This window comes from Poecile atricapillus, chromosome W (genome assembly GCF_030490865.1).
Source record: "Poecile atricapillus isolate bPoeAtr1 chromosome W, bPoeAtr1.hap1, whole genome shotgun sequence".
NCBI lineage: Eukaryota > Metazoa > Chordata > Aves > Passeriformes > Paridae > Poecile > Poecile atricapillus.
This window is the reverse complement of record NC_081288.1, coordinates 52,099,169-52,123,702: the sequence shown is the minus strand read 5'-3', so window position 1 is coordinate 52,123,702 and position 24,534 is coordinate 52,099,169. Positions and strand designations below refer to the sequence as shown.

At 42.4% G+C, this 24,534-nt stretch overlaps 1 protein-coding gene across 2 annotated transcripts; it reads right to left on the bottom strand.

Annotated features, from left to right (window-relative positions):
- Positions 1-4,440: 4,440 nt before the first annotated feature.
- On the bottom strand, positions 4,441-23,820 carry LOC131592024 (caveolin-1). Of its 2 annotated transcripts, none has more exons than XM_058863260.1 (3): positions 23,637-23,820; positions 22,747-22,911; positions 4,441-6,769 (listed from the first exon to the last, which is right to left on the bottom strand). In XM_058863260.1, the coding sequence occupies exons 1-3, from the start codon at positions 23,664-23,666 to the stop codon at positions 6,428-6,430; spliced, it is 537 nt and encodes a 178-aa protein (XP_058719243.1). In that variant the 5' UTR covers positions 23,667-23,820; the 3' UTR covers positions 4,441-6,427. The 2 variants fall into 2 exon arrangements, with proteins under 2 accessions (XP_058719243.1, XP_058719244.1); XM_058863261.1 differs by lacking the exon at positions 23,637-23,820 and adding an exon at positions 23,369-23,548.
- Positions 23,821-24,534: the final 714 nt, after the last annotated feature.

The following is a 24,534-nucleotide window of genomic DNA, read 5'->3' as shown; positions in this document are numbered from 1 at the left end:
AATCCTGCTAAAACATGACAAAAACTGTTCCAAATTTTTCATCTCTAAGCATCCTTATTTCATGGGTTTCTTTGGACTGTTTCAGAACAAAAGAAATGAAACTGGCAGAATTCTAGATGCTTCTAAATCTAGTTGAATCATTAATCATTGTCTAGCAGAGAGTAAGAACACCTGCTTTTGTTAAGACAGCTGAATTGACAAATGTCCGTACCATTTGAATGGGAGTATACACATCATGAAATAAGGAGATAAAATACTGTACAAGCCAGAATATTAAGTCAGGAGTTGGCAAAGTATGAACAAATGTCAAAGACACTTGTCTAAACCTTCAAGAACTCATATGGTCTATTCAGTTGCCAGCTCCTATTATTGGGATATTTACTGTCCTGCAAAGAATCTAGACTACAACGGATTCTGTCTCAGTGAGTAGTCTGGAAAGGCAGCAAATATTTATTACAGGAAACACACAGTAGGGATCGCCCATCAACACATTTGGATTGGGTTTAGAATTGCATGCAGAGGGTTTTCATACATGGGTCTGACTGCTGCTGAGAGCTCAGGGTCCCTAGCTGATCCCTTCTCAAGGATGGAAAGCAGCCACCAGGCCTGGCTCAGGTGGCTCCTGTTGTGGGAATCTGATCATACATACTGCATGCAAGATAGGTTCTGATCTTACTTATCAGTTCATTAAACATAAATCTACCTGGCCACAGCTATTGTGATTCCCCTTCAAGGCAACTCACACTTAAGTAGGAGTTTGCACATCCTAATGATACATTAATGCCTTGGTTATTGCTGCCTCTTGGTGCCTGCTACTGCACTGCTCATATTTGCTCTTCTGTATGGTTCTATTTAGAGCAAAAAGTTAGATGTAGGAACTGAAAAAAGGTATGAAAAGTCATCCCATTCCTTTTTTTCCTTTCAGAAATCTCCATCCATCCCTTTCAGATGGAAGTGTGTCTGCTGTGCACAGCTTTGCATCGTTGAATGAACATGAGAGGCAGATCTGAAATCTCTCATCCACTTGTTCTTTGTATAGAATATACCTGCTCCTCTAGATGAGATTATTATTTTTTTTTTCCATAGCACCAAGTAGCTCATTTCCCTGCCAGTTTTTTCACTTGGGATTTTCTGCCAATAGGGTTTCTGGCAACATGTACATCTGGGCAAGCTACATCTGGTACTTTGGTTGCTGGAGATCAGCAGACTGAATGTTTTGATGACTAATAGTCACAGATAAATGCCTATATTCTGTTAGTTGCCAGAAAGTTATGCAACTCTAGAGTCCTTCATCCTTTAAGGTTACTCTGAGCAAATCCACTGGTGTAAAGTATTTTCTAGCTCATAATAAATAGCCAGGAAAAGACTGCCAGCCCAGATGCACTGCAGGGGTACTCCACATCCTGGATAAAGGTTCAGAGATATAATCAACCGAGGAGATCATGGTTATGACAGGCTTATATCTAAGTTAGTCTCTGGGCGCCAACAAAACTCTTGAGAGCTACTGTCAGTCTGCAGAAGGGCCTTCAGCCTAGATTGCCAGTGCTTCAAGCTGGAAAACAGAATTACCTCTGAAGTAATAGAACTGAAGACCATCATGACTTTATTCTCCTTTGATAACCACTGATAACCACTTGATAGAAGGGAAAAGCTGAAGATTTTAGATCAACAATGGTGTCACACAGCTCAGGCAGGGCCTTTAAGGTGACCTGACTCCTGTTGGAAGCCATCATACCATATCAGGTGTCTGTGGTTGGTTCCTGAAGAGCACACCATCAGTCCTATAAAGATTGGATTCATAGTAGTCAGCAAACTGAGAGGTGAGCAGCTTAAATTTACATCTGGGAGTGCAGTGAGAGGAGTTTAAATCTCCTGTCTCAAGGAGTGAGATGTTAGACTACAAGCCTCAGGAAGATATAATTTCTCAGAACTTGTTAGGGATTCCTGAGAGCATTTATCATCTCCAGCTCCTACAGGAGAAGGTGCTCATTAATACCTCCCTGCAGTATGTATGTATAACCCTTTCAGAGAGTTTTAATGACAATAATGGGCCAAGCAAATTCAGGTTCTCAAAACAAAAGCAAACCACCTACTAGAACTGAGCCTAGGCACTGTGGATTGTGTTTCGAATCAACACTAAAATGTGCTTTGACTGTGAGAGAAGGCACAGGCTTGTAATGAGTCTAATCACTGTCTTCCCACTTGTGTTGTCCTTAGAATCACAGAATCATAAAAGTTGGAAAAGACCTCAAGAATCATTTGAGTTCAACTGTTGACCAAACACCACCACATCAACCAAACCATAGCATTAAGTGCCACGCTGTCATTTCCTGAACGCTTCCAAGGATGGTGAGTCTACCATCTACTTGGGCAGCCTGTTCCAATGCTTGACCTCCCACTGAAGAACACTTCAGTGAAGGAATTCCTCCTATGTCCAGCCTGAACCTCCCCTAATGCAGCTTGAGACCATTTCCTCTTGTCCTGTCTCCGGCTGCCTGGGAGAAGAGGCTGAACCCACCTGGCCACAGCCTCCTTTCTGATGGCAGCTGCAGAGAGAGGTAAGGTCTCCCCTGAGCCTCTTTTTCTCCAGGATAAACAACCCCAGCTCCTTCAGCTGCTCCTCATAGGACTCACTCTCTAGGTGCTTCTCCAGCTTCATTGCCCTTCTCTGGACACACTATAGCCCCTCAATGTCTTTCATGCAATGAGGGACCCAAAACTGGCCACAGAACTCGATCTGTGGTCTCACCAGTGCTGAATACAGAGGGACAACCACTTCCCTAATCCTGCTGACCATGCTAATTTTTGTATATAGACTGCTTAGTAATAGCAGTTACAAATTTACTGAGAATACTGTGCATTTATATTTTCACAGTTATCAAATGTACATTTTACCACTGTGCCTTCAGAAGTCCCTGACAGAGAAAAGCATCTTGGAGACAGGATGTGCTAGTACTATATAATTGAAATTTTAATTAAAAGTTCTACAGAAGAGAGCAAGATAGAATAAAAAAAAACATGTCACACGGTGTCCCAGTGTCAAATAACATGACATGAAAAAGCCAAGGTTTGTAAGACAAAAATGAGGATAACAAAGGTGTTCTGTCTTAGCAAAGATTTTTATTCTGTGATTCTTTCCTCCTCCTCAGGACATGAGGAAACAAAAGGATGCAGCAGACACAAGGCAATGGAAGCAAACAAGTGAACATGTAACAGCTCCAGTTAGACTTAAGCGAGGGTTAAAAGGTAGTTTAGGGGCAGATATGGAAATTTTCCATCATTATTAAAAGTGTAAGGTTTGTCTTTATATTTTGTTGCAACTTCATTTCAGTAAGTATATTTAAAAAACATATTCTGTACTTAGTTCTCAGCTAAATTGAGATGGATCAACCCCACAGCCAGACAGTTCACATGCTTTCAGTACTTGGGTACTGCATCTTGTTTGAAGCGCCCAGCTCTGCCACACTTTGTCTCAGAAACACAGTTCAAACTACATGGCAAAAATCTAAGAACTGGTGACTCAGAGGATGAGAGGAGTGACCAGTGACAGCTGCAAAATTTTTTTGCAAGAGGAAAAACTATATTGAGCCCACCTGAATGCACAGGCCTTGAGGCAGTTTATGACACTGATTTGTATCTATCAGAGTGAGGCTGTCTATGCCCCATTTACAGCCAAGCCCAGAAACTGCCTGGTGCCACTGTCCAACACCTAATGTCTAATCCTCTACTTGACAAACCTGGATCTTGCTATGGGGTGTATCTTGGCTATGGCCCTAGGTGTTGTGGCAGGAGCATGGATATGAGATCCAGCCACAGCACAGCCCCATGACCATGGCTCAGGGAAGTGCCAGGGACAGTGAGCCTGCACATCTCTTCCATGAAAAGTCTTGGAATCATGATACAATAGTTAAGCCTGAAAATATCAGGCTCCTTGCAAAAGCAAGATACTTGTGGATAACAAAGGCGTATTTGCTTTTCTTTCACATTAAAACCTGCCTTCTACTTTTAAAATAATTTACATTTTCTCACATAGTCCAATTCAACATACTATTTGCAACCACTGGCCTATTAAGTGCTGCTAAATACACCATTCTCTTATTGGAAAATATATGATGAACCACATTTATTTGGTATCTGCCATTTGAACATTAAAATACAGTTAATAGATTTTTAGACCATTCGTAATAACATGTTTTGTTGGGCTTTTGTGTAACAATGTGACAGGTATTGTGCAACAAACCCATAGAAATGAACTGTCCTGTCACAAGTTAGGTCTATAAATGGCTGAATAAAAGCTGTCATTCCCCTATTTCCATACATCAAATGCTAAGACTAATGAGTTTTTATTAGGAAAAATCCCGTTTCTACTGGACTGATAAAGAAAGCTTCAAACCATTTTTGTCCACATGACTTTCAAGGAAAAAGAAGTCAGACAGGATCTACCATTAAGCATCTTTTTATTGTAGTCTTTAATGTACATGCAGAATTTTAAAAAAGGTGTCAGTTATATCTGTAAGCTTATAACAATAATGTAAATGTTTGGATCAGCAATGTATTTGGATTAGGGACTAAAAACTCTAAGTGAACAGACATCTTTCAGGATATACAGTTTATATGGTAAATCAAGAAGGTTTTCTTTGGAGTGATTTTCCTCATAAAAAGATAAAATATTTCTTGTTTACAATCTTGGTCATTTTTAATACTGAAAAAAGTCTATAATAGTACACTCTTCATTATGTACATAGAAAAACATAAAACTATATCCATACCAGTGTCTGTTTTAAATGCAAATAGTAGTTAATAGCTTTGTAAATTTTTGTGCACCCTTTCCCCTTTTCCCTCCCCCACCCCCATTTAAAAATGCAGCATTTCCTAGTTTTCAATGCTTTGGCAGAAACAGAATGGAAGGCACTTCCATGTTAGGCAAAGCAATATGTGAAATATCAGCGCTAAATGAAAATGCTGTAGGTGTACCAGACAGCTCCATGTTCATCCCAAGGGATAAATTTTGCACTTCTGCAGGTCAAGAACTGGTTTGCTAGAGATTCCAGCTGGAGCAGGCTCAGACCCCAGCCTGATTTACAGTAAAGCTGATTAGTCCCACAACTATTTTTACAAATGCTTCAAACAAACCAATGAGGATGCAGAGAGCATCTCTGAACACAGAACTATCATGAGGGCAAAAAGCTCTTGCAGGTCACAGCATCAGAACATGTCGCAAAGGCCCTGCTACTGAGGCCTTCCACTTTGCAACACGGTAGTTTCACACAACACCCTCTGTTTAAGACTTCCTGATGTGGCAGCTCAGCTAAAAATGAACAAAGCAACACACAAATGTGAAGATTCTAAAGCATCTCTTGTGATGGATAAATTTAGACTCAGCAAAGCATCCTGAAAACAATCTGTGTGCTAGGGCCAGGCTGACGTCTGCTGATAGGGAAATTTTGAAAGCTGTAGGAAAGTTTCTCGCAGGGGCAGCTCCTCCCTGGCCTCCTGCAGCTTGTTTGTCAGTCCTTCATTTTTCTTTTAACTCAGGATTATCTCTGGCACACCTGTGATATGCATTTATATTAATACTTTGCAAAAATACCCCAGATGCCAATGAGATAAACACCTAAATGTTTGCTAAGGGACGTGTCATAAGTCACAGTAGGAAAACATTTCCTTAATGACCAGTTTTAGCTCTCAACTGCAGTTTATTTCTGCAATCCTCGAAAAGGTTGAGAAATGACTGGATGCAAACTTCCAGGACAGAATGAGACGGAAAGGCACCGACCAAAGCTTTTACATGTCAATGTCTCCAGCCTGACAAAATGTTATATTTTCAGGACATACGCTAGTTCAGTTATATGTTTACTTAACTAATTTATTCATACTGCACAATATCTGACCATGACTGTAAATAGCTGCAGTCAACTGACAATCCAATTGAAAAAGAACATTCTGCTAAAACCTGCCAGCTGGTCACGTTCATTCTGCTGTGATAGCGCTGCGCTCTTTAGCCACAATAAAATGAATGGCTTTATAGTGTTGGAAAGCATTTTTGTCATTCTTCAGTATCACTGTGGATTTATCTCACAAGGAATGAAGGGTAAGATAAAAAGGCATCCAACAACACTTCAATCTCTGAATTGAACAGCCAGCAAAATAATACGCAGCTGGCATGGAAGAATAGCCCTTTAAGGTTAGTTTAAAATGCAGACCAAAGCGGGGGAAAAAAGGCAAAAGAAAGAAAAAAAATAAAAAGGCAAGTAGTCCAGTAAGAATGAACAGTAGAAAAAGAAACTGAGCAAGTGATTGTTTTGGGCCAGTCCACCACCAGTTGCTGTATGTTGCTTTGGGAAACACAAAACTGGCACCAAAACACTCCAAAAAACACAAAACCTTCACCCCCTTCCTAGGCTGATGGCTCTCCTTGAATTGTCCCTCAGATCTCTTTCCGTACTGTGGCTCGGATGCTGCTGAACATTCTGCCTATGGCCTCAAAGAGCGGGTCGCAGAACGTGTGGATGCAGATGGAATAGACACGGCTAATACATTGGATCTCAATCAGGTAGCTCCTTATGCACGGCACCACCGCCCAGATGTGCAGGAATGACAAAATGGCAAAGTAGATGCCCCAGATGAGAGCCATAGGAATACCAAAGATTGCTGACAGTAAACGATAAAACCAGTATTTCGTTACAGTGAAGGTGGTAAAACTGGCCTTCCAAATCCCATCAAAGCTGTGTGTTCCCTCTGGCTCAGCAATCACATCTTCAAAATCGATCTGCAGCAAAGAACACAAAGTCGGGTCAGTCAGACATTGGCATCAAGCGTGTATTCCAGAAACACCTGGAGGGCTATGGTCCCCTGCCAGAAAACATGAAGCACATACTTCCTACATCCCCACGTTTCAACCTGTTATAACCCATTATTTAAATCACAAATCTTCAGTAACCTTTACCCAGTGACTACCAGGGAGCCTCAATGATTAGCTCAAAATTAGACATCTAACTTCTAGATGGAGTTTTCTACAAAACTGAATATTCTCATCTCCTACAGCCCTAAGGTACGCAGTGCCCTTATGGTCTACTTGAGGTACAAAACAGGTGAATAAAATCATATTTCATAGTTTTGACTATTCATAAATCATTCAAAAAGTCATCTAAGGAAGCAGTGCATTCCAACAGGCATATTTTAGCACTCCCTGTTGAAATACGGAGCTGTTCAGGAAGCTTAATTGTCATAACATTTCTATAAGAAAATTAACAGAATTGCAATGATGGTTCAGCTCCATGTCACACAGACGTGTTTGATATACACAATACAGGATATTTAGTTTAGTCAGCACAACCAATTGTATAGGCACTGCAAACAACAGGAAAGAGAACATCACAACACTATTCCTCTGCAAGGAAATAAATGGCTGTTTAAGTCAGATGAAAGAAAAAGAAAATTTGCATTCCTGGGACTGGATCCCAAAGTGAGATAATAATGCTGCCAGATGTGAAGACTTACAGAAGCAAGGTAAGGATGACATGGGCCAGCAGCCTCAAAAACCTAAGGCAATTGTACCTTAGCATGCTGGGAGAAGGTGAATATACATATACTCAATGTAAATACTGCTCATACTGTAAGAAAAGGCTCATAATCACTTCTTTTAATCTAAAATTTACATCACTATTGAAAACCACTCATTCTTCTCTCCTGCTGAAACTTTTATCACCTTCGGATATAAGTAACTAACAAAGGAAAAAATATTGTAAAACCACTGGACTTTCCAGCTTCTTAAACAAAAAAGATAATTAAAAGCAAAAGCGTACAGTCTAGGTTCAACCTGTGTGAATGGCTGGAAAGTCCTTGAGAGGAAATTTCTGAATTATCTGTGATATCCAACACCTTGAATGCCTAACACCAGGCTGGCTTAATTGAACATATTCACATTACTGTCTCTCTGCCAGTGCTTCTCTCTAGACATCCTGCTATGCAAATTGCAAAGCTGCTCTTTTTCTGTTACTCTGAACTAGGTTCTAGTGATCTGAAAGTCATTCTTTGGGATAGATATTCATCATCATCATCATCATCATCCCTAAAGGTAGCATTTGAGTTGAAACTTGATCTCCACAAAAACCTATGACAGACTGCATTGGCAGCGTAGATTTTCTTTTTAGAATGCATAAGCAAGCAAACTTATACAATCGGTTTCTTCAGCTCTTCGAAAACAAACTTTTAATTGTAGTCACATGCTATGTTAGCTCATTTTCAAAGTGAATGGGTGTTCTTTGCTTATTATCAACATTTTCCTTGAAATCAGATAATAAAAATATCTATATGATGGCAAAACCCAGGATGATGACAGCAAAAGAAAGCTGCTTGTCATAAAAATATTACTACATAAGGACTACGTGGTTCAGCATAGCCCTCTTATTCTAAAACTTTTGTCAATTTATTGCATGCTTCCCACCAGCTGATGCTGTAATCCTTGGCAAAGATAACACAGCTATCACAGAGGTTCAAGGCATCGAGTGCTAGTCAGTGTCATATCTAAAGTCTTTTTATTCAGCTCAGTTGTAGTGGAGTCCATCTTGTATTATTTCAACTGGCTGATAAGGGAAATATTAAAACTCATAAGGAAAACAAGTTTGTATTGAGCTTCCTCAGCCTTTTCATGGTTGCATCTTCATTTTAGCCAAGTGAGACCTATTTTTATCAGAAATGCATTTTTTGGGCATGCAAAATGAAGCCATAGTATAATGTGAATTTTCTAGAGTTTTTAAAATATATACTATGTAATATATAGCAAGATTAGCCCATAATTTGATTACTTTCAAAATAATTAATTGTAATGAAATGGAAAATGGAAGCAAACAATCTCTCTGGTTTTCAAATCAAATAGTAAATTTCTCTAATTGTGATTCTCAGTAACTAATATTTTTAGCCCGTTTTGTTCAACAAAATGTCCATGCAGAGCTGGGGAGATGACAGAAGAATCATGCCATATAACATTTCCAGATGGACAGCCCTGTCCTCATGCCAGGAGATGATGCTAGTATTAGAACATTTATGATATATATATTTGGTCAGGATTTCCCAGCTCAAGTCATACACAGTTGTCCTAAAAGTACTCAGGAATAAATCCGTCTGTGAGATAATAGTGATGTATTCATGACACCAGTAATTATCAAGAGGTTAGTTTCTTGGAGCAATTCTCTCAGAATGTTTCCACCAATGCACAGAAGTAGAAAAGACGGCTCTGTAGGAATGATAGCTGATGTCACACTACTGCGCCTTTCCCATTTCATTATTCCTCAAATTCCGTTTCACATTACTCCAGTTTGAGTAAGGGAACTTGTGAGTGAAAAGATAGAAAAATGGCCTGACAAACTACTAGCTGAATATAGTGTTAAAATGAAGCTGTTACCTTCCCAAAAGCCGTAAGAACATTATGAACATAAGAACATTATGTACATGCCAAGAAAGTCCAGCTACGCCTGGCACGTGAACCTCTGCTGTCCAAAACCAGACTTACCTGCAGCAGTATCTAAAGAAAGATAGGCAGGGAGTTGAAGTTATCTGGGCTCTTCTATTCATCTAACAGACCACTGCCTGGGGAACACTAATTATTTCACTCCTCAAGCAGTACAGGTAAACTCTTATGCTGCAGGAACTGAGATATCGCTCAGATTCTTCCTGCGCTAAACCACTCCCATGAAGGATCATGATTTTAACTTGTAGGGATCTGTTCTCCACAGACTGCAGGAGGAACAGGTGACTGGATGCATTTTGCCTTGCTGTGGATTACATTTACATCACTTGGATTACTCACTCCCTCCTCAGTCCCTCCAACTACTCTCCTCTGGTTTTTAGTTCAGTAGCACTCACTGATGGTGAGTGCCATCAGACTGATAAAGGGTGTCCGGATGAAATAAGTAAAAATAGGACTGGCAGGAGAAAGAGAAGTACCCAGAAATATGATCCTAGAGAAGAAAGATGCTGTCATTTCTGGTAATGACTCTGTCTTGCAAGCATAAGACAATGTTTTTAGGGTACTGTTCGCAAGGTCACTTTTGTCAAAGCATCATGTGCACATAGATCTGTGAAGTCTCATTTTATCTACATAAAGGTTTTCTTAGGCTGTGTATAGGTCTTGTTTAGTAGATTGCATGTTCCTTGTGTAGTTTGCTCCTCCACAGCTGTCAGGATGTGCTGTGCAGTCACATTGAGGCAGTTGCCAAGCTAGTGAGAATACATGCATGTTCACCTGTGACAGGAGAGAAGTACAGGAAATTTGGTTTGGCCCTCTAAAGGATGCTAATAACTTGCTCTAGCCTTCTGTTTCAGACTGAACTATTAAATATTATCAACTCCTGTTCCATGCCTACAATGCACTTCCTGACTTCAGCTAATCTTTGTTTCCTACTATTCAGTTTGGTAAAACCCAGTTTTTACATTGCTTGAAGCTTTTGTCTGATTCTGGTATGAGAATTAATGCAGCTTCTTTTTCTCTGCACATGTTTATTAAACTTCTATCAGGAAACTGAGGAACCTACTTTGATTCTAAAATAGATTTATTTACAAGAAAGGGAAATGGTATGGGATTTATTTACAAGATTTATTTACAGGAGAGGGAAAATGTCTGTTTAAAGATCAGAACTATTAATTAAAAAAGCTTAACAGTGTGAAGTTATCATCTGACTCAATAATATATGCCACATGTATGAAATTAGTTGACCTGCTGACCTTGTCACTTCAAGTCCCTATGTATCAGAAGCTGGCCATCTGGAAAGGTATATTGAATGCCAGGCTTAAATCACCTATTTTTCAGCTGTCCTCAAAAGGTTTGTAATATTCATTACATAGAAAAAATTGCTGTGCTTGGCCTGTCAGAAAAAAAAATAAAAATTATTAAGACCACCAGCATTAGGCTTTGACCTACATTTCTGTGATTGTAACTATCATGGTTCATATCTTTGTGTGTGGTAGCTGCATGCTGCCACTGTGCTCACAGCCAGACACCACCCCTACTCCGTTCCAGAGGAGCCCAAACAAGTGCTGATGCCTACATTTTGGCATGCTTTCAATATCTCTTGAAGTCAGTAAAAGGAGGCTTAGACCCTTACTGTATCTCTATTGATTGATCACTAATATGTCCAGTCAGGCAGAACATTTAAATATGCACACAATATGAAAAATGTGAACTGTCCCACTGAAGTCAGTATGCTTATGTCCTCTGCCAGACCAGAGCTAACTAAAGTCCAGGCTGAACATATACAGGAAAAAGTCATAAGCTAGTTTTCTTTACATTTTTATGCCTAGAGTGTGGAAACTGTCTTTACTGCTTTTACTACTAGGCTGGTTTTAAACAGGTTTTCCCTGATTCCAAGGCCATAAGTGTAATATTGTTTCACTGTATTAAATCATGTCCTTGCAAGACATGAGGCAGATATGTTTGGGTTTTTTTTCTGTTGTAATAAATGCAATTTGTAAAATTCCCAAATATATTCCATGTCCTTTAAAGAAACATTTAGCATAAGAAAATGTATAAAATATCACAAAACGACAAGCCTTTCTATGGCATGGGTTACATTTGGGAGGTGATGTTAAGGACAGATGCAACACTGTTCTTATGCTGGAAAAGGCTGCGGTATGTATTATTAAAAATAAAATGTGTGGGCATATGAGATTATTATTACCTTAGCACTTCTATATACTATTTGGAACTTAATAATTTCTATTTACAGTGCCTGGAGCAGAAAGGCATCACAGCAGCTTAAAAAAAAAGCAACAAATGCACAACCTTTCTGTTAAATGACTGATGCCAGTTAGGCATTCATGCATTTCCTTCATCCTGTGGAATACCACATTACTACATATGCTGATACTTGTCCTGACTGCTACCACAGTTTAGTGGAAGATGACGAAAAAGTCTATACTCTTTCTATTGAATCTGCAGGAACAAGGCAGGGGAGTTGTTGGGACTTAAAGAAGAAAAGTTGCTCTTCTCCCTTTCCTCCCAGACACCCAAAGACTCATTCACTCTTTTAAGAGCACTGTGTTGTCTCCATCTGGCAAGTGTTTACCTGTAGTTATGTAGGAAAGCTGGTACTTTGTTCCTGAACACACAGAGCTTCATGATTCCTATATGGTCTTCTTCCTCACTAATCAGGTTTCAACAACAGGCATTAGGCAATCTCAGGTGTTTACTAAAGAAAAAATTCATTCTGTTCTGCAGTATTTATACAAGCCTCGAGCTAAAGCATGGGTGACTACAAAACTTTGACATGTAGCAGTGTTCTGTTTCCTCACAAGACAAGAAATCACCTTGAATCTTGGTATTGCTGGCAAGCATCTAAGAAGGGAACCCCAAGAGTCCCTTGAGGCTGGGCTGCAGTATGATTAGGCTTTGCCTGTCAACCTCGAACTCTGTCTTCAGAGCACACTGTTCTTCTGGGGACTGGCCAGATCACAAGGCACAATAGTTGCTCCTTTGCAAAAAACAACAAAAAAACCCCCAAACAAACAAAAAAAAGATGCCATGACTGCAGATGGCTAGGACCAGAGCTGTTGTGTAAGGTTGGTTGAGTGCAGAAGAATTATAAACAAGTATTTCCAAAGTGAATGAAAGCCTAAACAAGCAAGCAGAACTGTTGCACCCCAGTTACTTGCACAAACCAGCCAATGAATTTGCTTTACCTTTCCAGTCTCCCTGTGCCTGCTTTCCACAATATGGCAAGAGAAGTATTCTGCTGGCAGATCTCTTAATGGAAACAGTGAATCTTTCCTGAGTGCTACAGAGTATGCCAGAAAAGCAAACAATGCTTTAACAAACAAGGATATTCATATTGGAAAGTAGAATTGAAAGACTGCACTCTTCTAGCCAGAGAAGAAAACCAGTCTGGTCGGGAGTGACTCCTACTGCACGCATAACAAATGCTCAAATTCATGATGAAAATGTGTAAATGATGCCATGACTTAGAAAAAGGGATGATTGCAGATCACCCTTTCACAAACTGAAAATCATAGAAAAAAGCAAAAAAAAAATTGTTTCTAATTACTGAGGGAACGGCCTCCTGCTCCTTGCCCATGCTGACTACATACCAGAAAAGCCCTGCTGATGGTCTTTGCTTCATCAGATGGGCAGGCTCATCAAAACCTGCGGAAGTACTCGTGAGCAAGACGCAATTGATGCCAATGGGTCGGCACTGTAGCAACCAGCTGTTCTCCAGGGATCTCTTCCTGAAGCACTTGCCTGTCCTGTTCCAATACAGGCTGGCAGAAGGAAATACAAGCAGTTTCAAGGAAAGATCTGCACTATGCAACACAGCAAAACTTCCTGTGCAGGTGGGGATACCATGTCAGCTAGTTTCTTGACAGATGTCTTGATGTTTTTGGAGTAAGCAGTCAGAAAATAAAATTACTGTGTTACTCCCTGGAAACTGGGCTGCTGGGAGATTATTGCAGCTTTCTCCAGGAGAAACCCTCAAGAAGCTTGTTTTATTTTTATTGTTTGGTTCATGTGCCACAGTTCCTTGTTTGATACAGCTATTTTAACAAAGAACCCTAATACATGTACATATATCCATAGCTGTCTGTCCAACTTTATGTTTAAAAAGGTATATTTATGAACATCAATGCCAGTGTGAACTTTTGACAACACTAAACATAACAGGATTTTTTCCTTGTATTTCAGTGGTGCCTGGAATTAAGCTGAATCAAAAAGCCTTAATAAAAGGAAAGACATAATGTAAACTGATTTTATATTTTAAATTATATTTAATAAAATATAAACATGACAGATTTATATTTTATTATTGCATGTTTATATGTTATTAAGGCAGTAAACTGCTATTAAATATAACTTTTTGGAACTTGGGCTGGCTTTATCACTCCTAAATTAAGCATTAATGGGAAATGGAAATGTAGTGACCTGACTCTTTAGTAGTGCATGGGGAGACAGGGACCATTGGAGATTGGTTTAGATTTGGAAACGACTCTTTTCTCTTTGTAGTTTGTAAAGGGAGAGGAGGCTCTTGATTATGTATACTATCAATAAACACACTCCTGTTAGCTGCTGCAATTCTTTTTTGCAAATCTGTATAACTTTTCACATTTTCCCCTCCTTTCTATCTGAACCATGCTTATTGCTGACACTGAGTGAACAGTGATGCCCATCTGCCTCTCTTTTCCTTTAAAAAAAACCCCTGCATTTGTAGCTAGAAGGTTGTCTTTCTTATGGAAGAGCTGAAGTTATTGGTCCTTAAATATAAGGTATTTAGTATTTCATACAGATCAAGATATATTATAGTTCTGCTCTTGTTATAAACTGCATGAGAACAGCAATGGGATTGAGTGCAAGTTTGCTGATGACACCAAGCTGTGTGGTGAGGCTGAACATTGGAGGAAAGGGATGCTTTGACAGGCTTGAGAGCTGGGCACCACATGAACCACATGAAGCTCAACAAGGCCAAGTGAAAGGTCCTACCCATGGGCCAAGGCAGTCCCAAGCACAAATACAGGCTGGGTAGTAACTAGATTGAGAGCAGCCCTGCAGAGAAAGGCTTGTTGGCTGGTGAGCAGCTCAATACGATCTGGCTTGCAGCCCAGAAAGCTGACAGCATCCTGGACTGCATCAAAAGGAACAGGTTGAGGAAGGTGATTCTCTCACTTTGCTCTCATGAGACCCCACCTGGAGGTCTGGGGCCAGCTCTGGAGCCCCCAAGATAAGAACATGGGCCTGCTGGAGCAAGTCCAGAGGAGAGCCAAGAAGACGATTAGAGTGCTGGAGCACACCCTCTGAGAAGACAGGCTGAGACACTTGTTCAGTCTGGAAAAGAGAAGGCTCTTAGAGCAGTAAATAAAGTGGGCTATAGAGGGACTTTTTACAGGGGCATGTAGTGACAGGACAAGGGATAATGGCTTTAAACTGAAAGAGAGTAGGTTTAGATTAGATATTAGGAAGAAATTCAGAAGAGAGGCACCTAGAATGGGTTTCACAGAGAAGCTGTGGATGCCCCATCCCTGGAAGTGGTCAAGGCCAGGCTGAGGGGTCTTTGAGCAAGCTGATCCAGTGAGTGGCATCCCAGCCCATGGCGGGGGCTGGAACCAGATCATCTTTAAGGTCCCTTCCAACCCAGACCTTTCTATGATACATGAACTTGGATTTCATTAAACAGTTGATGATTTTATGGTGAAGGTCTACAGAAGATAGATCCCTGATCTTGAGGGAAAACTGATTATATTTTGTAGCATCTGTTTGAATTCCATGCAGGAATTTCAAAGTTGAAAGAGGAAATGTTGCAATCCATCTATGAGACTCCCTTAGGCTTTTTTGGAACTCAGAATATAAATTCAGCACAGCAGGAGTTTGGATAGAGAATGCGATGCTTTCACCTTCAGCTGTGAGAATGTCTTCTCACTTCTTATCTATGAAGTTGAATTTATCAGTTCCTATTTGTTTAACTACAAACAAACTCCACCCTTGCACAGCCCCACTAACATCTAGAGCACAGCTCCAACATCTTGAATAAAATCGTATTTTATCAATACATGAGCTCATAAAAAGGGGACAGTGGCACTGAAATTAATTTTTCTTTGACTGCTAATTTGATAGCATTTTCTGTCATGAATGATATTGCATAATGTCCAAATTTTTCTTTGAAACTATCAAAAGACTTTTCCTAAGAAATCTGTCAAGAAAATATAAAAAGACTAATGGGGTAAAACCTGCCTCCCCAGTAAATCTAATGAAATTAAATGGCATAATTTCTCTTTCATGTTCAAAATTTCTCTTTCATGTTCAAAATAACCAATCTTTTTAAAGTCCAAGATGGGTTTTATTACTGCCATTTGTCTAGAAAATAAATATGGTAACTCTGGATCAAAAAGCTTAGAAAATCAATTACTCATGTAGACTTCATCCTACTGTCTATGAGAAGGGTATTTGAGAGGAATACAAACTTATTTTAATTTAGAACTATATCTTTCTTCAGTTTTCCAGAGATCACAAGTGTTACAGAATCACCCAAGTTCATTTGTATTTTTTTCTTCCTCTAGCATAAAATACAACCAAGATCAAATTTCCTCACTGGGGACCTCATTGGCAGACCATTCTACTGTACACAATTATCCCTTTTTCCTTTGGAGACTTCTGCATTTCAATATTTTTTGTTTGTTTTTTTGTTTTAGATATCCATATTCTATGCAACAGAAGACAGCGTTTCTATCTGCATAGTGGCCTAAAAATTCTATTTTTAGTCAATTAAAATTGTTCTTAATATTTTCTAACATATGATCTAAATTCTGTTGAAGTTATCAGAACTGAAAAGTATTTTCCTCTTTTGAATCTGAGATAGTGTCCAATAAATTCTAACAAAAGAAACAGCCACGCTGAATCATTTGTTCTGTCCCCATAGCCATCAAATGAACATTTTTCTATGGAGTTATGAGTCATGTTCATCATGCCAAGCAAGGAGGCTGTGCATAAGGCTTTAATAATACCATGAGTTTAAATGCAAGCACATTTTTTTGAGAAAGAAGCTTTCATTAGAACAGATGCCATTATTAGCTGTACTCTTACAGACATTCAGAAATCCCATGTCTGAAAACTCCTAATTAAGGTGCAAGATGCAAGGCTATTTTTCAGAACTCTTAAAACCTCGCTCAGACCTTGTAAAAACTGGCATTCATAACGACATAAGTTTTTAATGTCCTACTCCTAGACTAGCCTTGGAAGAAATATTTGAAACAGAACTGGATCATCTGGGTAGTCAAAGTCAAACATTTGAATTTTCTTGCATTTTAAATCTAAACCCCATAGCTTGTTAATAGGACACAGCGTTACAGAACTACTTCATTTAACTGGTTGTTACACACAATTAAAGTGTCATGTCTAAGCTACAAGTATCAGCAATTGAGACAAATATGCCCTCTGAGAGCTGCTTCTCCTGTCCTGTGGCTAGGGTTAATGCTGTGATGTGAATCTGCCTCCAGAGGCATGTCACTTTGGTCACTGCCAAGAGCAAGAGCCCAGATGACAAGTTTGGATTAGAACACATAAACACACATATATTCATGTATCTATATTTTTATACGGATGCTTTTAAACTTAAACATTTATCTATGTTCTCATGACTTTTAACAATTTCTAAAAACAAAGAAAAAGGGTCTGCATTAAATTTCACTTAATTCATTATTTCAGAAATAGCACCTGATTGAGCTCTGCTTTTCTCTCATTTTACTATGTTGAAGAGCAGAACTGCATTCCTCTCAGGTTGACCCTCATTGTCACATTTGACAGCCCACCTTAGGTCTCCCTTTCAAAAAGAGCAGGGGGTGACATCTGCTTTCCTTCCTAGACGTTCTCAGGTGTGGGGATGGGAAGTGCTCTGTCATCTCTCTGTGCATCTTACACTGTGCTCAGTACAACAGGGAGGGACCTCAACCATGAAAGATCACATAAAATGTGAACTGCTTTTGAAAAAACCCTCTCTTTTTATTATGAGGCAGGAATTGTAAATAGCTTTAAAAACATGCCTGAGTAATACTTTCCTCCCTAATGAGTACATAAGGGTATTAGAGTATTTGTCACCATCTGACTAAAACTTCCAGACTTTTTCTTGCAGTAAGCTGAATTGCCCTCAATTGCATTAGTTTTAAGTGGAAGGCATGAATAAGTAACTTTTTGAAACTTGGTACAAAAGCTCTGCATCCTCACATCTGTAGCCAAGTACTGGAATTTTTTTTTTTTTTTCCAGAGCAAAAAGGAGTCCTATACAACAAATAGCAGATAGACACCACTTGTCTAAAACAACATAATAATTATGTTCTGGATGACAGGCCAGGCACAGGCCTTTCTTCCTGGAACATCACTGTAGGAAAAAACTAAGCTGCTACAGATGTGATTGCACAGTTGGTCCTCACTAGTCTCAAAGGATTAGACTTTGCAGGCTTGGCTGCAAAGTCCAACCCCATTCTCAGCAAGGAGCAAGGACGTTAACAAGAAGAGCAATCTGTAGGAGAACTGGCTCCCTCCTCTGTGCTTTCCAAATTCAGTAAACTCTGTGCAGACTTGACCACAGGTATGTTGAGAAAGTTTGAACTCTAGAACTCGAAGGCTGCAATTTAGCCGTACTCTGAAAAACACAAATACTGTGTTGGGAAACAAGAAGAGCAAAGCCTGAACTTCAGGCACCTTCATGTGAGTCCTGGGTTACTGGGGAATGAATGGGAGAAAAAATCAATAAGCTTTCCACTCTGATTGTTGTGTCTCATCACAAATAAAACCTGTGGGACATAAGTCCAAAAGCAGAACTGTCTGGTGAAGGACATATGAAACAGATAAAACTATGGCAAACCACCTGTATAATCACCAGCATGACTCCTGGAGAGCTCCCACATGCCCAAAGGCTGCTTCTCCCTTGCTGGATTCCCTCCTTGCCTCCTGTCTGACAGCCACCTTCATAAGCCGGTGCCTGAAATAATGGATCCACTAGTGCACACTCTCCTGCTGTCTAAGTGATGTATGAGGACAGTTGTGTGAGGAAGAAAATGCTTTCTTTCTGGTCTCCACCAAAAAAATTTGAAACAAAAAGGAACTTCTGGTGATTTTTGCTAGATTGTGCTTCTTCCAGTTCAGAGCTGTCACTTCCATGTCTGCATACCTCAGGTTCCATAAGGCCTTGTTCACATCCCTCCCTGAACCGAAATCCAGTCATTTGCCCCCATTTTTCTGGAATCCTCCCAGCACAAAGCTTCCACTTGGTAGTTAATTCAAAGACAAACCATAATTAAAGTCACCAACAGCTTTGATGCAAAGCTGCTCCATGTGTCTAGTTTTCATAAAAGGATCTTGACTGGGTTTCTGCCCCTTGCCTGGATCCCAACCCTAATGCTGCCTGCACCACACATCTGCTGCAGGAGAAGCTGGGCAGATGCTCTGTGCTGCAAATCAAGGGAACGTGTCTCTTGCTTCTCACAAGAGAAGGTTATTTTTAAAATGTGCTATGGGAAGTATTTGAATACAGACAACACTGAGGCCTTTTAGAGAGCTGCTTACAGAGCAGATTCCTCATTCTCTGTCTAATCATTTCTATTTCATGGCTGACTGATTTGTCCCTAGTTTCCATGCTGTTGTGCCTCATAGTCAAGTGGCAAGAAATGCATAAAATACCAGATAAAAAGCAGAAAGTTCTGAATCTAGAAAAATGCAATGTCTCTAAACAAAATTGAGCTCAGCCTGAGCCATACTTCTGGCATTACAGGACTCCTACACATTTTTTTTTTTCTCTGACTTTCAGTACCTAAGACTGAGGTCTCCTTCAGTCAGTTTTACACTCTGCCTGGATGTTTTACAGCCAAAGTAAGAAGTCCCCTTCTGACATGGCAGATGCATGTCAGAAGGGGACTACAGACTGATGGCTAAGGCATGAACAGAATCTGTGTATTTTTACCCCAATCCAAGCCTGTCCCCTAGGTACTGGGTGGGAATTTTATTGCTACGTCTAATAGGCTGAATTTGAACACAGGGTCCATATAAATGCAAACTGATAAAATTCCTCTCTCTACTCTGAAGGTTGGACTATCTATGAAATACCTAAAATAAAAGTTATTCTTATTCATCCTTGTAACAAAGCAGAAAATGTTAATTTACAATGCCATTTTGTACAAATACTGCTATTTTTATGATGTAAAATGGATCCAGTCTGGTTAACATCAAATTCATTTTGGTGTATTCCTATGTCTTGATGTGACTATGGTCACCACCAGGTGCACACTTGCTGACATAGAGGCAGTATTCTGGCTGTTTGCTGTTTTTCAGTGAATGTATTGGTCCATAATTATTTCAAAAGGACAAACTGAAAAGCTCATTTTTTCCATTCCTATAATTATTATTCTCCAAGTTTATTTTACAAGACAGAACGTAACAAACTTCCTTAATCCTTGCCTCTGTGGGAGGCAGAGAGGGCAGGATAGGCTTTGTAGGTTTCAGCTTCTTTTAAGTCCGTTATGTTTTTTTTTCCTGCCAGTGGTCTCACTCTTTTCCCATCAGGGTCTTTCTTTCATTAGGTCAGGTTTATGCACACCAGGATTCTGACTTGTTTGGGGGCTATGACTCATCCTCAAAAGGTTTGGTTGCTTTGGGGACATCTCATGTTGATACACACAATTAACTGTCATGCAACACTGTTCATGAACCCTGGCATTCCCCGTCTACTCAGCTGCTCCTCCATGGGTAGAACAAAAAAAAAATTGCTCTTTCTTTTTTAAAATCATTCATTTCAAAGGCAGTTTTGCACCATTAGGTACCTAGATGATTTTTTTTTCTAAACAAATAACAATTTTTTGCCTTTTCATTTTTATATGGATCCTTACAGGTACAGGCTGTTGCGCGGGATAATTCTTAGCATGGATACAGCAATATGACCATGGCTTGTTATATTCAGCACCTTCAAATTGTGTTGAAATCTGGAATTTGAATTTACTCACGACCTTGTTAAATTGTCTGCACATAGCATGACTCATTTTACAGATACACATTCAGGAACCAGCATTCACCCTCTTGATTCTCTGGAAACAATACAGTATTTTCCTTTTTCAATAATGGGTCTTCATTACAACAAACATGGTGAAGTGCACACACTCTAACACTGCTGGCCACAAAGCAAGCCAGTTAGTGGCTTAGTTACCCACTATGACTGGGCAGCTTCCACTTCTCCTGGGGTCTGACAAACCCAGATGACTGCACCCTCAATTTTCACACTGCAGTGGTGTATTCCCTCTCCGTATTTCCAGGCTGCAGTGTGATCTGAGAAATGCTCATTAGGCCTTGGCTTTGAAAACACCACCTGGGCTCAGCTCTTTTTGAGCTTATCAGAAACACTGCCCCCAGGAATTGCTAAAAAGCCCCTGTTTTCCTTATGACCAGCTTTGGAAAATATTCCTCCTGCCTGAATGGCATAACATTCTCGTTGTCACACTTTCAGAGAAAGTGCCGACCCAAACTGTGGCCAGGATGAAACATTTGTTATGCCTAAAGCCCACTCTTTTGCAACCCTATAAACAGCAGTCCAAAATGGGGCCCTTTGAGCTCTCTGGACTGCAGCAAGCTACAGCCAGCAACCTCCCCCTGAGCGGGATGCCTCTCAGAGCCTCGTGTATGGAGGATCACCAAAACAAGCTGTATCCTGGGCCAATACACACACTCCTCAAGGCCCAATCTTTTTCCCACTGGGAGATGCAAAAGCATCCAAAGTGAGTATTGACCTCCAGGGAGAATTTTTTACCGGTACCTTGCTTGCACTGATGGTTCCTGTCTGTGTGCATGCCCTTGCACACATGCTACAGCAAATCTGAGAGAAATACTGCTTCCTTAGATGTTTAAGTACCTTGGATATCTAAGTAAGTTAGGCTTGTGAGTAAGTTTTAGTTATAAACTTACTTAAATGCTGTTAAGTATTGCTCTTTTGCTAAATTGTTAAATATAAGCTATAAGCTAAGTGTTGCTAAGTGTTGCTCTTCTGCTGAATTGCTAAGTATAACTTCAAAGTTATAAGTTAGGTTAAATGCTCTTTAGTGTTATTCTCTGTAAATTGTTGAGTTATAAATTAAGTTTAAGCTGTATATTATATCTAAGTGTTTTTCCTATGTTAAATTGTTAGGCTTAAGGTATAAGTTAAGCTCTGTTAAGTTGGAGTGTTGTTAAGCTTTTAGGTCCTGATCCTTTTTATCCTTGCCTGCACTATCTTTTGTCACACACACACACCTAAGGGCAGGCACACACACCTCTCCATTCATTTCTGTTTTGATTGCCCGGATATTGTTTTGTTTTGTGGTTGTTTGTTTTCCCTTGCTGTGCCTTGGCTGTCGTGTAAGTAGTACAGTGAATCTTGTCGATGAACTTGTTATGCTTTGCTGCTTAATATTGTCTGACTTTTGCTCATACCCTTGTAGATGGCTTTTTAAGTGATCTTTAACAGTCTCATTCGTAACACACATGTATTGTATAAATTTGTCTGTATAATTTTTTTTTTCTACGACAAAACCTATTTCCGTAACATTTCTGACCAAAGTGACTTCAAGCAAAAATCTCCGTGGACCTTGACTTGTCAAAACTTGTCAAAATCGGTCAAACCGATTTATAAACCCAAACAAAAAATCTAAGCAAGGGCACAGTTAGATTTTGCTTAGCTTGCTTATCATCTCTTGAAGGAAGGAAAAACACCAAAACAGATCAAGGACACAAATCCAATCGCCATCAGAATCTCGGATTTTGCACCCGCCAGAGAGGGCGATCTGGGTTGTGACATCTCCCCGCCCTGCCTCCGTGCGTGCCTCGGGGAAGGAAAATCCTTCCGACGGTGTTACACAAGGTCACGCAACTCATCGCCCCGCTCCCCCGGCCCCGGGCGGGACGTCCCGGCTGCAGATCTGGCTGCCGGCACACCCCGCTCCGGGACCCCCGCGGCCCCCGGCCGCCAGCCCGGCGCGGTCCCGCGGGACAGCGCGGCCAGCCCGACACAGGGCCAGCCCCGCTCCGCACCGGAGCGAGGAGCTCCGCAGGGCTGCCCTGGCCGCTGCTCGCCTCTCTCCTCCCCACTCCGCCTTTTCTTTAAAAAAACCCCAAAACGATCATCCCCTAGCCCGTTCCCTCCTGCAGCAGGTGGAGGGATGAGGTTCGCGGGCTTCAGCCGCCCTGACAGTGCCCGCGTATCCTGCCTCGGCAGGACTTGGTATCGCCCCCCGAGACGTCCCGCCTCGGCCCCTCACCTTAACCACGTCGTCGTTGAGGTGCTTGGGGTCTCGGTTGACCAGGTCAATCTCTTTGGTGTGCACGTCGTGCACCGCCTTTTCGCTCAGCTCATCTGCCATCATCTTGTTGTTGGGCTTGTAGATGTTGCCCTGCTCCCGGACGGGCGCCGTGTAGAGAAAGCCCTGCGGGGAGCAGAGGGAGCGCGGGCGGGACGGGAGAGCCCAGATGAGGCGGGGAGGGCAGGGCAGGGCCGGTCGCAGGAGGGCGGGCTGGGGGAGGCGGCCCCGCTCCCGCGGGCAGCGGGATCCAGGCTGCGGGCCGGCCCTGCCCCGGCTATTTAACCGCGGCCGCGGGGCGCACACCACACCCCCGCCGTGCCAGGCGCCGGCTCCCGCTCCCGCCGCCAGGCGGCCCCGGGCCCAAGGAGTTGCCCCAGGGCGGAGTGAGTGGCCCCTCGGCGGGGTGGGCCCCACGGGCACGGCAGGGAGCGTCCGGGGCTCCCCGGGCAGCGCCCTCCCCGTACCGCCCTCCCCACGCTGCCCTCGCCCTACCGCCCCCGCTGCGCTGACCTGAGCACGGCGCTCTGTCCTTACCATACTGCCCCCCTGTACTGCCCTTCATGCAGGGCCATCACCGTACCCTCTCCATCCCGGGGCTCTCGCTGTAGTGCTCTCCATGTACCGCTCCTCCCGCACGGCCGCCAGCAGCCCCCTCCCCGCGCCCCGCCTGGGACGTGCGCCCCGGCTCCCGCTGCCCCGCTGTCCCTGCCCGCAGGTGCCCGGCTGTCCGCCCTCCTGCCGCCGAGCCGGCCCCGCTCCTCCGGCGGGTCAGGGAGCCTGGGGGCCCGCGCCGCTGCAGGTACTCGGCGGCGGGGCAGCATCCCCGCCCCACGCCCCGGCGGTCCTACCTCCGAGTCTACGTATTTGGTGCCGGACATGCTGCCGCGGGCTGCTGACGGCTCTGCCGCGAGTTCCTCTGCCCTGTGACTTGTAGGACCGGAGGCAGGAGGATTCCGCTCTGCGGAGCGGCTGGCCGGGGGAGGTAGCTGCGAGGAGAGGGCTGGCCGCTGGCCAGGGCGGCTCCCTGCCTCCGGCTGGGGTGGATGACAGCGGCGGTACGGCCCCGCACATGGCAGGGCGGCCGGGAGCCGCCGGGGGTGGGAGGGGAAAATAGCCCTGCCCCGGCAACCTGGGATCTGGGGAACCGGTCCCGGACGCTTGGGCCACGCCGTGCGGAGACACGGGCTCGACAGGGACAGGGACAGGGTGCCCTCCGCGTCGTCCGCCCTGCCCCGGCCGCCCACGACCCCCGAGAGCGGGGTCCTGCCGCTGGGTGCCGGGGCGACAGCGGCTGCGTGCGGCAGAGCCACCTGGGCAAGATGGGGGGGTGGGGGGCGAAGGAAGCAAAGAGGAGATGGAAAACTTTGGTTGTGCTTAGCGTCCAGAGAGAGCTAAAGAAGCCAGAGGCGTTTGCCGGGCTCCCCCCTCCCGGCATTGACAATAGTTTACACAGAAGCATCGCTGCTCCAGGAACACTCGTGGAAACTTTGACATCTTTGGGATGAAGAAAAAGAGATTCTTCTCAACTGCTTCATTTCAAAACTATGAAAATATTTAACAGTTCTGCACTTTAACACTGCTGTATTTTTCCCGAGAGGAGATTGATCCCTGCATCTCTGCCATGCATATTAACCACTAGGATTAACTTTAAAGGGCAATGGTGCAACACTGTTTTGCCATGCTCTGTTCTCAAGGCTTTTTGTAAGCTCAAGGGCATTGTGTAGGTGTAAATGCTATAAATATAAA

What these genes read in the sequence shown, in the direction of transcription:
- LOC131592024 (XM_058863260.1), bottom strand. Translation starts at nt 23,666, where the DNA reads ATGTCCGGCACCAAATACGTAGACTCGGAG. An exon ending in CCAAATACGTAGACTCGGAG is followed by an intron (nt 22,912 to 23,636) that starts GTAGGACCGCCG and finishes TGCTCCCCGCAG; the next exon opens with GGCTTTCTCTACACGGCGCC. An exon ending in TCAACGACGACGTGGTTAAG is followed by an intron (nt 6,770 to 22,746) that starts GTGAGGGGCCGA and finishes TCTTTGCTGCAG; the next exon opens with ATCGATTTTGAAGATGTGAT.